Source organism: Dendronephthya gigantea, unplaced genomic scaffold (genome assembly GCF_004324835.1).
Source record: "Dendronephthya gigantea isolate DGI-Jeju-01 unplaced genomic scaffold, DenGig_1.0 000004F, whole genome shotgun sequence".
Taxonomy (NCBI): domain Eukaryota; kingdom Metazoa; phylum Cnidaria; class Anthozoa; order Malacalcyonacea; family Nephtheidae; genus Dendronephthya; species Dendronephthya gigantea.
Window position 1 is genome coordinate 2395714 of NW_021163014.1, and position 17223 is coordinate 2412936.

The 17223-nt window shown below is 37.5% G+C and overlaps 1 protein-coding gene across 1 annotated transcript; it reads right to left on the reverse strand.

Moving 5' to 3' along the window:
* Positions 1 to 13419: 13419 nt before the first annotated feature.
* Positions 13420 to 16875, reverse strand: LOC114545002 (serine/threonine-protein kinase pim-2-like). The gene is made up of 7 exons (XM_028563436.1): positions 16797 to 16875; positions 16609 to 16706; positions 16389 to 16436; positions 15547 to 15922; positions 14249 to 14431; positions 13971 to 14052; positions 13420 to 13675 (listed from the first exon to the last, which is right to left on the reverse strand). Exons 1-7 carry the CDS (start codon positions 16873 to 16875, stop codon positions 13420 to 13422), a joined length of 1122 nt encoding a protein of 373 aa, XP_028419237.1.
* Positions 16876 to 17223: the final 348 nt, after the last annotated feature.

The window sequence follows — 17223 nt, forward strand, 5'->3', positions numbered from 1 at the left end:
TCGTCATCGTCATCGTCATCGTCATCGTCATCGTCATCGTCATCGTCATCGTCATCGTCATCGTCATCATCATCGTCATCGTCATCGTCATCGTCATCGTCATCGTCATCGTCATCGTCATCGTCATCGTCATCGTCATCGTCATCGTCATCGTCATCGTCATCGTCATCGTCATCGTCATCGTCATCGTCATCGTCATCGTCATCGTCATCGTCATCGTCATCGTCATCGTCATCGTCATCGTCATCGTCATCGTCATCGTCATCGTCATCGTCATCGTCATCGTCATCGTCATCGTCATCGTCATCGTCATCGTCATCGTCATCGTCATCGTCATCGTCATCGTCATCGTCATCGTCATCGTCATCGTCATCGTCATCGTCATCGTCATCGTCATCGTCATCGTCATCGTCATCGTCATCGTCATCGTCATCGTCATCGTCATCGTCATCGTCATCGTCATCGTCATCGTCATCGTCATCGTCATCGTCATCGTCATCGTCATCGTCATCGTCATCGTCATCATCATCATCATCATCATCATCATCATCATCATCATCATCATCATCATCATCATCATCATCATCATTATCATCTTCTTCGTCATCGTCATCTTCATCGTCGTCGTTGTCGTCATCGTCATCGTCAATTTATAATGTTCATCGATAATAATATTAATATTTAATTGCTATTTTTTCATCCTATTTTTAGCGTAAGTTCTGGGCAGGATCAATGTGTTTGCAAGTCGCCATGATTGATTTCAAATAAACGACTTTTGTTGTAAACATTTGTGCCTCAATTTATTCCTTAAGCCTATGCAGTTTAATTTTTACGTTCATGCGTTGTTTGCTGTGCAATATATTGGGTGGAAAATTAGGGTGGTGTTTTTGCATATTTGCGAATTCCCTTATGATATGCACAAGGGCATACACAAGGGCATTTTATCTCTATGGTAACATGCATACATATGAAGTGTTGCAAACGCTGATTGACATTGAAAGTAATGAACTGTGGTCTGAGATGAGCGGCGGTGTTTTAATGCTCTCAAACAGGTAAAATTGAAATTCTGAAATCCACTCCTGTTTGAAAACATTTATTCTTATACGCGGATTTCCAGGAGATTAACGCGAGTCAGAAAGTGCTTAATGTAGCCACAAATGGCTATATTATTATATATTTGTAAACATGATACGGGGATGATGTTAGAGTTTTTGGGACACACCGAAAGTACACATTCAACAAATATTCCAGCTATAATTCCCAATCTTTCCATATCGCAACGTGATATATATTTCCTCCATTAAAGTATATATGAATGCGATATTTGCGAGCATGACTGAAACGCTTTGCGATTTAAAGAGTACAACGTTATATTCATTACACATACATTACTTATATAATTTCTTCAATCAAAATATCCATTATGAAGTACATTTCGCGATCGAGCTGACGAGGAAATTCAATCTGTGACAGGGGCGGTAAACATTCTTAAGCGGAAACTTGAAATTTTCAGTCTGGACGTGATCAGTACTCTACATATTCAGGAGACACTCAAAACCTACCTTTCATATCTATTTTCAATTAAATAATTACAGTATATCAATAAGAATTTGATGCATTAACGTCTTTTCATGTGCAATAACAATTAAGGAAAAAGTTACTGTCAGTAATTTCCCAGCCACCCAGGCGCTTTATAGCACAAAAACAGATGACGTTGCATTCAGAGGTAATTAATTTAAAGGCGAGCTGCGAAGATGCAAGCGCGTCTTGGGGGGTTCTTGAGGTGGTTTTGATGGAAAATATTCCAAAAAAGTACCTTCAGATGTTTCTCCGCCAAAGAAAAGGTTCATATTGCTTACTAGACCGTCGACGGTCGATTCAAGGAAAAAAAATATGAATAATGACAAAAAAATACAATAATATTAGAATTTTTCAGAAATCGGTCAAGATTTGTGCGAAACTAGATTTGTTTCTTTGACAACGAATAAATAATTTTTCCGAACCTGGTAAACAATATTTAAATAGATAGTTTAAAAGCCCTTGCTTGGGTGTGTATGGGTGTGGGGGGGGTACACCCACTAATTTTAATTAAGGTGCTAGGTGCAACGCGGCATATAGGGCAAAGTTTCAAGAGCGCTTCAAGTGGAAGTGTGCCACGTGTTCGTCTTTAAAACTTGGGATGCACCCCCCGTCAGTCAAGATGGTCACGCTACGCCACTGAATGTACCTTAGACGAATTTGTGTACCGAATAAGACTATTCTTACAAGGTTCAAAAATGGACAAAATTGTTTGCCCAAAATTTGTCTTCATTACTTTGATCTGTTCAAGTGACTTCATCATGCGTTTTACACGCACCCTAAGGGAAGTAAATTTTGTCCGCTACTTCTGCCCATGTAACTTTTTAGCGGAGTACTTTTCCATCAAATCCCTAAAATCCCATCAAATCTCAAATCCTAAAGCCACATGGACACGCTAGAACTTCATTTAATGTAGATAATGCATCGCATCAAATGCTTGCGCATGGTCAGTAATGATGAGATATATAGCCTCGTGTTTTTTAAGTTTTATGTTGATCATGTTATATTATATTTCCACAATATTATATCGATTAAAAGAATTCATCTACTCTTCATGCACCGTTGGCGTATCTATTTATTGGTCCTTCGAGCCGGATAACGTTTGAATTCACAAATATCCCGTCGTCTATCGATTAGACACGCTATATGTCTGTGCAAGAAGAGCGAGAAAGTCTTGTACACAAACGAAGTCTCGTTAAACAACGAGTCCCAAACTTGGAAAAGAAGATATCTTGTAGTCAAAAAAGAAATTACTGAATATGGTACTATGTGCTAAACAATTACTCAATGATATTCAAGACGTAATAAACAGTTTCAAAGTATACACGAAAAGCTTTCTCCTGCACTTGGAGAAACTAAACTCGAATCCACTACTATGATCGAATGGCAGAAATTTACTCAAGGTTAGACTGATGTTGCTGCCTACGAAAAGTTCTTGGAGTTCTTGGACTTACGGGTTAAAGCAACTCGGCTTACAGTTTAACTATAAAAATCATCACAGTTCAATGACAAAGGTAAAATCCCTGGGAATATACACTCTAAAAACATCCGGGTTAAATTTAACATAAATAGGGTCAAATTGTGACCAGGATCCTGGTAAATATGCCACCGACGCAAGTTGGGTCAAATTGACCCAGAGATCGGGGTCAAGATTTCTGACTTGGAATTCCAGGTCAAACTTTAACGCAGAATAACGTTAAATTTCGCATTGGAAAAGGTCAAAATTAACTTATGTTTTGGGTCATTAAGCACTGATGCAACATGGCTGCCAGCAGAAATTGCAATAATCCGATGGTTTACAGAACGCCAGCAGTTTTGTGATTCCCAAATTACGCAAAAATGTGTTTCTAAACATACTGAAGATCAACAGCCCGATCAAAACAGCAATATTACGTAATTACATAGATGAAAATCTGTTTGACAACTTGAACGTAGCTACTTACATCACAATTATTTATTGGTATGTTTAGACTTTTAAAAACTTGTACCCATGCATATTAATTTTACAACAATCATGAGGGCAATCACTTTAAAGCAGCTCTTAAACTAATGACTGACGGGGATGTGCGCTTTTTGTCATTGTCATCTATGCAATAAAAATATTTTTGAATGAACTCCCAAGTAGTAGCACACTGCCAACAGTAGCGTAGCCAGTCTGCCGATTTGTCCCGCTATGCTAATATTTTAGTGTTCAATGACATGAATAATTATAGTAACTCGAAATTTACATAGCGGGACAAAATCGTCAGGTTGGCTACGCCACTGCCAAGGATACTGAATGTCTAACAAGTAAAACAATTTACGGCCCATCTACGGCCTTCACCAGGTTGAGTTGCTCCATCGCTTTCCCTTCAACAACAACGAAGCATTCGTCAGGATTCTCCCGGCTGCCAAGTGCTAAAACAAGTCGGGAAATCTGCTGCCTTCATCTAAGTATTTTGGTATGTTTGTTCCAATCTGTGAAAGAGAATAATTTGTAGCTTCACTGGCACAGAAATAGACCTTATGCATAATGACGTCATAACACCTTAAGCGCGCGGTGAATTATGGTCTTTGTGGTCACAGAGCGGGAAAATAATTTCAAGATGGCTACTGTCGAAAGTGAGTGTTTTGAAGTTCTTAACTGTCTTTTAAAGGCTGTTCAAGCCAACGAGGATTCTAGTTCTTTTGAGAACTCTTGCACGGATCCTCTGCGGTTGGATAACTCTGAAAGTCAGTGCACTAGTCGGCTTTCTTCGTCGAATTTTACGAGGCCATGTGGAGGTGCTGGAGGTTATACGTGTTGTGTTCCTGGTTGTTCAAGCAACCACAAAAGGAATCCAGAGCTTTCCTTTTATAGCATTCCTAGTGGTAAAAGTGAAGAGTCGAAAGAACTTCGAAAGAAGTGGATTAATCTCATTTCACGTAGGGATTTCTCTCCTACAATTGGTCATAGAATTTGTTCGTTGCATTTTCCTGGGGGACGTAAAACCTATTTAAACAACCTTCCTACGATTGTTCCCAAAGCAACCAGACCTACACCAACGAAACCTCGTTCAACGGTAAAGGCAAGAAATCGGACTCTTGTATCATGTACAAAATCTGTACCTGCTAAACACAGACTTTTTTCAGAACTTGATGATAACAATAATTCATCACGCTCAATAGAAGAACCAGATAAAATGGCTACACCTGTAAATGAGAATATTGATCCTATTGCTTGTTTACAAGAACAAACGGAAAAACTTTTAGCAACTAATGAGAAACTTAAGGAGGAGAATGGAAGACTTAAAAATGAAAATAAATGTCAAAAAGATGAGATAAGAGGATTAACGGAGCAACTGGAACAAGAGAGGAAAAGAATACGTTTTTCAATTGAATGTTTTAAGGACAATGACATTCTCATTAGGTTTTATACGGGGCTGGAAGACTACAAAACCTTCAAAACATTGTTTGATTCATTTGGACCGGCAGTGAATAATCTGGTGTATTATGGTACCAAGACTGATTTGGAAAGGTTAAGCTCTGAAGATGTAATTAAACGTGGACCTAAAAGAACAAATTCACCTGAACAGGAATTTTTCCTTGTGTTGGCTCGCTTGCGATTGGGGCTTTTAGAAGAAGATATAGCGACCAGAGCTGGGTTGTCTCAATCACATATGTCGAGAATATTTATTACTTGGGTTGACTTCTTGCATTCAAGGTTACGTAGCTTTGACCATCCAGAAAAGCAGTTGATAATTCAATGCCAGCTTCATTTAGAGATATGTATCCTTCGACACGAGTTATTATTGATTGCACAGAAATATTTATTGAAAAACCAAATTCTTTTAGAAGTCAAAGTGCAACATACTCCACTTACAAAAGCCACAACACTGCCAAGGGTTTAGTTGGCATAAGCCCATCAGGAGCTGTCACTTTTGTATTGTGGAATTCTGAACTTGGTAGAAAATGGAGACTCAATTATGGCTGATAGAGGATTTGATATTGAGCACAATTTACCAGATGGAGTGTCACTAAATATACCACCATTCATGCGTGAGAAAGAGCACTTGTCAATTGAAGAGGAAACCAAGACTCGAAGAATAGCTTCTGTTAGGATCCATGTGGAGCGGGCAATTGCCAGAATAAAGAACTTTAAAATTTTAAGTACAGTCTTTCCAATTTCCATGGCAGCAAATTTAAACAAAATTTGGGTGATTTGTTGTTACCTTTCTAACTTTTTACCACCACTACTTGCAGGGGCGCCGGAATATCGATAATAACGGGGGCAGATATTCATATATTCGTGTTCTGCATTATTAACTCCTTTTGAAATCGATTGTTTTTACGATCTGCGAACACGAATATATGAATATCTGCCCCCGTTATTATCGATATTCCGGCGCCCCTGACTACTTGTAGAAAATAACAAGCTGGACTAGATGATAGTTTTTCTGCAATCCTCCCTGCTTTATTATTTATTCGGCCTAACAAGATGATTTTACCTGACATTGACATGGCTGGAGTTAACCTTTTAAAAGGCAACCCTATAGCATTTCATTCTATCAAAGGCTTAAAATTTACCCATAATAAAGGCTAGGTCCAAAACATTTTCACATTAAATCCATTGTAGGCTGTGAAACTTTATTAAACTTTGTGTGTCCTACCCCTTAATGGTTAAACTATTCTTTAACCCATTAAGTGCCAGGGTTTCCCCAGACAAGTAAAATCATCTGGCGTTTGTTAAAAAAAAATAAGTAGGGTGCACTGGGGCACTTTGCCAGTTAATGAGTTAAAGGTATTTGCATCTATTATTTGGAATTTTTAACAGAAATATACTAGAGTAGAGGGGTAACCTTCACCTTACTCCCAATAAAAGCCTTTGAAAGTTTTTAGAGTGTTACAAAACTGTAACCATTTTGTGGCTCATTAACTCTTTAACCTATTAATTAAAGTGGCAATGCACCCCAGTGCTCCCTACTTATTTTTTTGACAAACACCAGGCGATTTTACTTGTCAATGGGGAAGCCCTGGTGCTTAATGCAGTGGTGCAGCCAGCCCAACAAATTAGTCATGCTATGCAAATTTTAACTTATTATTCATTTCTTTAGAAATTGATTGTTTTCATGGTCTATGAACACGAAATTATTTGCATAGCATGACCAAATTGTCAGGCTGGCTTCGCTACTGGCTTAATGCGTTAAGCAGCAATGCACTCCGATGTGCCCTAGTTTATTATTTTACTACATGTCTAATGCCAGATGACTTGTCAAGTAGAGAGTGTTGCCACTCAATGGGTTAAACAATAGTAATAACGTGTTGCTTGAGGACAGGATTTCATTAGTCAATGAAGTTAATCTAGGAAATTAGCTTCTCGAATTATCACAGTTAATACATATACTTTACCTTGCTCCTTCAATATTGTCTTAATTAAGTACTATTTAAAGCATGCACAGGAGTGTTTTATCATATTTAAAATGCAAGTGCGCAGCACGAGCATTTCACATATGATAAAACAAGACTACAAATGCTTTAAATGACCAAAAACATGAATACAATAGATGCTGTCTCATTAGTATTCTTTGTTGCTGATTAGGGTGGACTGTATATAAAGAATACTAATGAAGATGAGTTTTATCAGGTATATAGCCACTTCAAATGACATATTTTGGTATAAGTAAAAAAGCCAGTAAAAAACAATTGATGTGTCTTCTATTAATGTCATTTACAAGAAGGAAGAATAAATGAAAAGTAAAATGATGTTAGTTCTGGCAGCATTTTGTTCTCCCACAAAGAAGTGTCCTTATAGATACGCTGAACATGCATATCAGCATTGGTGTATACCACAAAATCAATCCAGGGTAAATTTAAAATGTTCAAGACACCTTGACATTGATAATAATATGCATGGTTCACTTTAAGTTCTAACCCACTTTCGGTTTCTTTTAAATAAAAACCTTTGACACTTTGTGCAGCTTCATTAACATTCATTTCTTTCACTGAGTAAGGACATTTAACTTCAATGCATCCAACTGGAATACCATCTTTTATGACAATTCCATCAGGGCTACAACCCAGCCATGGCCACTGGGGACTGATGACTAACCCACAACATGTGACAAAAGCACTGCCTTTTAATGTTACATCTTGATATTTAGCAATTGCATTACTTTCATTATCCAGGCCCCACTGTACAGATGCAGGCACCTTTCTTTTCTCATGATCAACACATAAAATTGATTCAATCAGTGAAGCTGGATGGTTTTTCTTTCTACGATTGATAACTTTGCCAAAAATTGAAGCAGTAAGCCTTTTAGATCGTTCAGCGTACCATTGAGGATCTTTGTTTTGCCTCATAGTACTCAAACATATATCCTTAGCAGTGGATACAGTCAACCCAACTTTTGTTTTTACTAGTTCTAGTTGTTCTGGGCTATAATCTGATGGAGGGGTGTAACCATTTGGCACATTTTTAAAGATCTGATCAACCAGTTGACTTGGTGGTATTTGCGTTGGAATAGGAACAGAGCTGTTGTCCAGTTTTCTATTTTGCAACTGATTACAAGATGTCTCGAAAAGTTCACATGGCTTATAGTTATTTGAGGCTATAGCTTCACGAAATAGTGAAGCGCAATTGGCTTTCTCAAATGCATTTGCCATAGACTTAATTTCTTCTGCAGTCACAGTCCGAGCAAATGGTGGAGTAGCACAATAGTCTTCCCTACTCCCTTTTACAATATACCTTTTGGCAGGTTTGTTCACATCAGCTTTTTCAAATAGCATTTCTTCAAATTTAACAGCTTTGTCCAGGGTCTTTGAGCTTCCGGAGGGCACACTCCATTTTTGAGGAAGTTGTGTGCATGTCAATTCCACAGGAACAAATTCAGATTGACAAAGTCCAAAATAGTGTACAATAGAGCAGCTACGTGTTTGCAGCAACCTCCTTGGCCAGCCTTACAAGAACACTTAGCATATTCTTCACCGTTGGTTTAAATGAACATAAGGACTGACGCTCTTCATGGAAGCACCAACACGCGCTTTCACCACGAACAACAGCTTCGAGGCTTGCACATTTGGCTTGACAAAAGTACTTTTTACATAACCTTCTTTCCATAGTCCATAGCCTTTCTTCATATTTCGATAAGCTTTTGGAGCCATTTTATCAGGCATTGTACGGCTATTTTTTACAAGCTTATTCTCCAGCTTTTCATGAGTAAATCCTGGAAGTTTCTCTAAGCATTTTATCCAATCACGGTTGTCAGAATTGAAGATATCTTCACTTGTTTCCGACTCTACCAGCTTTCGAGGACATGCAGCACCTCCACATGGCCTCGTAAAATTCGACGAAGAAAGCCGACTAGTGCGCTGACTTTCAGAGTTATCCAACCGCAGAGGATCCGTACAAGAGTTCTCAAAAGAACTAGAATCCTCGTTGGCTTGAACAGCCTTTAAAAGACAGTTAAGAACTTCAAAACACTCACTTTCGACAGTAGCCATCTTGAAATTATTTTCCCGCGACCACAAAGACCATAATTCACCGCGCGCTTAAGGTGTTATGACGTCATTATGCATAAGGTCTATTCAATGTCAACGAGTTCCCAATAAATCTACAGGGGTAGACGCGGTGCGTAGAATGAAACGAACTCGACGTAGGAATTTTAATAATTTATTAACAGGATATATACAGGTTTGGGTCGAATAAGTCGACTGAGAATATAATTGCGTCGGTTGGAACAAAAATATGATAAGCAGACAAACTATAGTAACCTATCACATGAAATTAATACGGGTATACTTGATAATTGACATAAACGAGATATACTTATTAAACTAAGAATTAGCATGCAATATAACAACTAAACCGATTTTAGCAGCGCTTATCGAAACACTTAGCGCGACAATTGCTAACTGAAACAACGTATTATCTATTTACTTACTTTGCTTTGCAGACGCACCAACTTTAACTATCATGCGCGTAGATATAGCTTTGATCGAGGTAGAATAAAGATAGAATTTTTTGTCTCGCAATGCGAATAGAATTGTAGCATAAACCTTTGCTTTCTTACAAGTGTCCACATTCGAGACTCAACGTAGAATGAATAACCTAAGCTAGGTAGGCTTTTTTTGTGTGGAATGAACCGGATTTCATGCAAAAACATAGAAACGCGGTGGTTTTTTTTTGACGGACATAGCGTGGCTAGGCAAGGCAACCGCATTGCGCATTTGCTAACCAAATTTACGCATTTGATGTAAATGTTTGCGCTGAAACGGAAAATAACAACTTGTTTTTGCCAGAAGGTCTTTTACAAATTAACAACTTGAACGACCTTCCGTTTCGAAACCAACATAATTGAAGTTGAGCCTTTTCAATTCAAAAATTTCTAATAATCAGTTCTTATAAGCAAGTCACTAGCAAAAACAAATACAAACATTGTCTGATATTATTTTTGTAATAGACTTAGCTACTGTTTTAGCATGTATAAATGGCTTGATTGCTTCGTCCAGGCTGCATCTTTTCTTACCATTTCTTCCAGTCGGGAAGTTACAAGGAAGTAGGCTTAGGGCCACATTCTGCTTTTGTTCATCTAAAATAATTGAATCAAAATTGAAGTCAACACATTAATATTATATCTTTGTAAGTGTATCTGCGCCGGGCAAGCTGAAAAATCAACTTGACCAGGATGGGAATCGAACCGACAATCATTGCATGGTTACCAGTCGAAACCAATGGACGTGGGTTTCATTTCTACCGTGGTCAAGTTGACTTTTCAGCTTGTCTTTGGCAGAGACATAAAAACCCATTAGAAATGCAACAATAGGTGAAAACACTTTATCGTAATAACATTACTTTATTATCATTAGATAAAACTGAGCGGGCTGAATGCAAATATGTACATGTAAAAAGGAATAACTATTGAAAAACCTGACTCTAAATTCTCTGGCTTCGTTTCGAGGTATAAGGCCCATTTAATTTCTTGCATGTTAGCATAGCTGAAAAGCTTTTCAACAACGATTGGTGTTAGTCGAATGAAAAGATTTTCAGCTACATCAGAATAAAGCATCCTGAAATCCATTTCCACCTAAGAATGAATTAGGCAAGTGCTATAACTCTTTCATTCCCACAGCTGAGTTGTCGGGATCACTACTCAGCTGAGATGGACTAATAGACCTTTCTAAAGAAGCTAAAGAGGACAGATGTATTGTTCTTGACTAGTACTTGAGTGGTTAAGCATGGTAGAGACAACATCCCAAGTATTGTAACTTACCATCGCAGGTGTGTCAAACAACCTAGGTATTCAGCTATATGATGGCCTTTATGGGCAATTCTTTGTTATCCTTAATCCATTTAGCCCTGTTTACTACAGTCTTTTCCATGTAATTCCTTACAGTGGAAGCAGGCTCAGTGTGGTGCTTTAACCATTCCTTCATGCCATAATGATCAGCCTCTGCTATTTCGCTTTCTACTTGGCAATAATAAAAAAGTTAAATCTTTAATTTGGACTCATCTGACGTATAATTGTGGATTTACATTCTAGTGAATGTTACCTGGCAAAACCCTTGCTAGGCTTTTTCGCTTAGAATACATGGTCATGGTTGCAGTGGTGCTTCTTCCAGCAGATGGGTCACGAACCTTATTTCTTTTTCGGAAGTTCCTATAAACGTATGACTTTTCAAAATCATAATGAACTCTGATCCATTGTCTTCACCACTGGACAAAGACTGATAGGACAAGCATTTGACCATTAAAACAGCGTGCATGGTTATCCATGTCAAAATATGTGACATCATAAGCGGGAAACATGCTGGAAACTTTACATAGGACCAGAATTAGACCATTTATAGCCTTCCACAGCGACCACCATTTCTGGTGGCGTATATTGAACTTCAGTAATAAATTATAACCGGTATTATTATACATTTTAGTGATAAAAGCAATTTGTTTGGCTAATAGTTGACAGATAAATCGCGCAATCACGCAAAATTCAGTTATCTGCTAGCAGATAACTGAGTTATCTGCAGGTGAGCCTGCGGTGGTTAACAAGCGGTATTCATGAATGTAATTATGTATTAATAATTGATGTATTTTTGGATGTTGCTATTAAATAAAGTTTTTCATTCGTTATTACTATGTTCACTATTCTTCAAATGTATAATAAAACAATTATTGAATTCGGTTTTGGTGATATGCAGAGCGAAGGCTCGGCTGATAACGCTTACCCCCACTTTGATATCTCTGCTTATTACGAAAACCTCATCCAATAATTGTTTAATAAACGCGGAATGCGGCAAAGATTGCAGCACATAACTTACAAATTTATATTTTATTTTCAAAGTTTCTGAAAGTTCTGGGGTTTGCGACCATTAGGCATTAGTATTGCTTAATTAAAAAAATCCTACCCTCCAAGATGGCGGGCTGTATAACTCAAGGGCGATTTTTTAATAAACTTTATAAGTTGCTTATCAAGTTTTAGTAGTTAATAAATAACAAGCAAATCGAATGTATCTTATTTTGGTGCAAAATCCGCAAACATAAACAAACTTAACAAAGTGAATTGTCATCACAATCCTAAAGTCTCTTTATGTCGTTGGAAAATTGAATTTTAATGACTGATTTAATCACTGATAAGCTCTATAATTTTAATTAACGAGAGAAAATTTTGAAAGTTTATAGAATTTCGAGAATGTGAGAATGCTTATTTTTTTCGCAATTTGCGCCATTTGTCTTCGTTAGTACTCAGTCTTCTCGGGACGGGCAATAAACTCATGGTTGAACCTGGATGGTTGAATAACTTGTAAAATAGCTGTAAAGCTTGTAAACTAAAAGCCAAAACCAGCTTAAACTTGAGTAAACCTGGAATGGACCTTATCCATGATGACGTATCAAGCCGTGACGCCAGCAGGGAATTATTGTTTTAATAGTCACCACGAAAAATTCAAACTTCAAAATTTCCCGCCGTGACTACTAAGACCAGAATTCCCTGCAGGTGTCACGGCTTGTTACGTCATTATCCATAATGCCTATTAATTACACCTTTTTAGAACTAATATACTAATTGTTAATAAAAGTAATTTTCAAAAGAAAACCTATCAAAATATTTTACTTATAGTTTATTAACAATATTTAAAATGCTATCATATAATGATATTTATTTATTAAAATGCATATATCTTACATAGTTTTATTTATAACTTCATACAAATTTTCAACTATAAGATCAATGATGTTTGCAATTGATCTTATACAAACATTTGCACAGCCTGTTTTCTAAACTAGTTTAAAAATGCTCCTTTACCATTACTCTACTCCAATCACAGTCAGACCATTGGCTTTGGTCTTATAATGGCCTTTTCAGCTGAATGCCGTCAGACAATTCATAGGTAATTGTCGACAATTACGGTTGCCGTAACATTCTTGTTGATCAAAGCAGCTCTTTGCCAGTGGCTGCCACATAGTTATGTTAGCTTGCTCCGGAATGGCGCAGGTCAGGTGAATATCCAACTTTGATTGATCAACCATTAAAGGAGGAGAGTACAAAAAAGAACAATTGGCACTAGGATGATTGACCGATTGCCGAGAATATGAATAAGTTCATAGCTGTATCAGTTCAAAGCATACGCTTAGTTCATCAACACTGTTCGCAAATATGTTCTTATTGGTGACCAATGAGATGACCAACATTGCACAAAAAATAGCCAAATTTACGGGGCTATTGCGAGCAAACTAAATAAAATAAAACTCTCATTTACGCCCCCAAAATGGCCTTTTTAAATTTTCCGATTTCCATTAAAAGCGAAGCGGCCACATCGGTTTGTATATTCCGGAGCCAGCTCCGTTTTTGCGAACCCGGAGCCTTGAACCTGGAGTTGAATATCCTGTCATCATTCTTGGTGATTCTTTTCCATAGATGTCTCCAACAATTCTTGATTGGTTATCTGGGAGTGGTTTGATAGCTGGCCAACATATGACTGGCCACGGATTGTTGGCGAGTTTCTTCCAGGTGTTTGGTGAAGAGTCTGGGATGACGTTTGTTTGGCCATGGCCACGGCAGACACGTCGTAAGAACCACGACGTCTGTGGAAAATACGACGGACAAAGGATGACAGTCGTTCAGTGAATGAACGCTTTACACGCAACCTTGAAGAGAATAAAACGTATTTTTTATAATTGGTACTATAGACGTCTAGATCTAATCCTTAGTTGAAGAACGTTTGATGCCAATAGACACTGCAAAACAACTTTCACAACTAGATTCGCACTTGTTTTAAAACGTTAACGACAAAAGAAATAATTTTGCAAAGGTTGAAATCAAATAACCTCTAACAACGCTGTGGCCAAAAACCTAGGTATATTGTGCGAATGTGGCACTAATTTAACGATCACACCGTCTCCAAAATAAATATTGATATTAGTTGAAGGTGAACTTACTAACCAAGAGTGCTTTGCGAGTTGTTTTATACTTGGTCGGGCCGCTGGGTCCATGCTAAATAATTTTCTCATTAGGTCTTGCAAATCTGCAGATAAAAAAAATGGAAGAAAAAATCCTGGATGGCCTTGCCATACATATGAGAAAAACAACAAACAATATTCTTAGCGACAACAGTTGGTGTGAATGATATGCATTCCAACTTCAAAAGGGAATTATGTATGAATGCTGATCTCTATATTTTTTTTTCTCTAACCTGTTATGATTTCATGAATTTAACTCACCTTCCGATAAATCATCCAGTTTTGGCGGTCCTGAGATAACATCTGCAAATGTTGTGTAATCCGTGTAAGGTGGTTCGCCGTGCAACATTTCATATATCATGACTCCAATAGACCGCACAGCTTCCTTGCAAGGATCATACAATTCATGGAGAATATATTCCGGAGGCATATTGTTTGGAGTGCCTGGGGAAATATAACATATACAATGCATTTGAAAAGTGTTCTGAATGCAATAAAACTTGGAATAGAATAAAAGTTGAAAACAACTTAAAATTAAAGCCAGTATTAAACCTCAGAGGTTCGATGAAGTATTTTTGGACCAGGAACTGGTCCCTACACGCGGCTAATCTTGTTGTTGTTGTTGTTGTTGTTGTTGTTGTTGTTGTTGTTGTTGTTGTTGTTGTTGTTGTTGTTGTTGTTGTTAGGGGGTGACGCTCTTTAAAAAAGCCTAAGGCTCCGTCAATTCGCATCAGATCGCAATTAAACTTCGCACAACTAGCGATATTCCCCATCGATTGACGGAGTTATAATTTCGATTTTTTTATTTTAAAGAAATTTAGAAGCAACTCAAAATTGTAGCGTAGTAATGCGTATAGATTATATTCAATATTAGTATGCATAACTGAAGCAAGTTCGAATGGCTAAGGCTCCGTCATTTCGCACCAGATCGTGATAAAACTTCACACAACTATCTTAAAGGTTATTCTCTATCGACTTACGGAGTTAAATTGTTTGTGCTTGTATTCTGCAGAAGATTTGCAAGCCATGTCAGATTGTGACTATAGGACCATTGCGTTAAATGCGTTTCTCTCTAGGGCATTTCTTATTTTTTATTTATTTGTTTAGGGTTTGCCCAGCATACATATACATAAAAAACGACTATAATGACAGTGGCACGGTGCACGCAACGCTAGCTTCTCGCCAGCTACAGCGGCATAGATTAGGACATAGGTGTGCAACTCGGCATATTTTAAATGTCTTTGTATTGAAGGCAGATGAAAAATGTAGAAAAGCGATAATTTTAACATAACCGCAAGATTGCCTAGGTTCATAGATATTTGAAATTTCATCCTGGAGAGAAAGATTGAATCTATACTTCACCAGTTCCTGGTCCAATAGTACGATCGTACTTGTTAATAATATTGCTGATGAATTGCTACTTCGAGAGAAATTGGAAAGACAAATTTGTTTTATGATAGCACAATTTCACACTATAAGGTGGGAACGCAATTTGGTCACTACAACTCAGAGAACAGAGATAAATAATTCATAGCGTTCCCGAAAGGTCAGTTACTCACCACAGAATGCGTCAACTAAGTTGCCAGGTTTATGATACCCAGCAAATCCAAAATCAAGCAGCTTGATGTCACCAGTATCGAAATCATAAAGGATGTTCTCCAATTTCAAATCACGATGAACGATGTTCTTCTTGGACATCGACAATACAACGTTAACCAACTTCTTCATGCATTGTTGAGTTTCGTTCTCGGTGAAGAAACCTCCTACGTCGCACATGAGGCTTAGGAGATTTTCGCAATGAGTCGGTCTTTCGCAAATGATCACAAATTCATCCGATGATAAAGACTGATAATGATAGAACTTGATGACATTTGGATGATCTTTCATCTTCCTCAGGAAATACACCTCACTTGGTACATCACCGAGGTCCTTATCCTGTTAAAAAACAATTGTTGGAGAATTCGATATCGTTGTTTAGCAAACGAGGGACAACCGTTCCATATGGTGTTTAGTCCTTTACCCGCTTCTGTTGGCTGTTTCGTCTAATAGAATGAAGGGATTTATAGCAGAAGTAAAGGAGGGCAATGCGAAAATTATTACTTTTCTTCATGCTACACAAATCGTTGATGAAATCAAAGAACCATTGCTGATTTCACGACATTTTGGGTAATTTAATTTCATCTTGAAAGTCAGACTGGTAATAAAATACCTCTTTGATTCAAAATGGTAACTTTGAAAGAGTATTTTGAGAAGATTTGGATTTAATTCAACGTCGTCATGAGTGTAAACGGCTAACAAAATTAATCATTTAATACGTTTGCAACACTCAATTTTCACAGACTGTATACTATATGATATCCTATACCTTTGGAGTTTTTACGACCTTACTGTTGTTACTCACCTTGCGATACTCACGAACCGTTTTATATTCGACAAATTTCAGGGCGACCTAAGAGATGAAAAACAATTAATCATTTACATCGATGGTTGTCTTGAAAAAATCAACGGTATAGCTGGCAACCTAGTAAGATTTGGGAATCTTACTTCATCTCAGAAGCAGGGCAATAATTATGGCCGAGGAGTGTTTTTTTTCGGAAGGCGAGACATTGTGTGAGAATTACCGGTGTTTTTTTAGTTCCTTTTAATGCATAACCCTTGTAAACTCCACCAAATCCACCTTCGCCAATCAAGCCATTTTCAATATAGTAATAAATCACATCTGAAAGTCAAAAGCAATTGCTTGTCAATACAACTGAACGACCAAAGAAATATGTAAAGTAAAATGGATTCTAGAATAAAAAAAACCCACTAAAAAATATGTTCGTGATCTTGTAGCGATAGAATCGACTTGCCTTTTGACTTGCAAACTTCAACAAGGTTTTCCCCATCGACAACTCTAGTGATGCGTGGCACACTTGAAGGTTGGGAAGGTTTGACTTGGCTTTCTTTCATAATTTTCCACTTGATGAGTTTTTCTTTCAAAATGTTACGCTTTCTCTTCACGTCATAGATGCTTGAGAATATAAATTGAAAAATCTTTTAATATATCCAAACGAAGAATGTAATGGGAATAATAGTTTACTGTTGAGACTTGAGACCTAAAGTAGACAAAAAGTGGACCAACTTTTATTTATATAGCTGTAATTTGGAGCGGTTTCAACTGCTCTTATATCGATTCACAAACAAAGCTATAGATGTCTGTGAATGTAACACTAAACTACAGATAATTAATACTA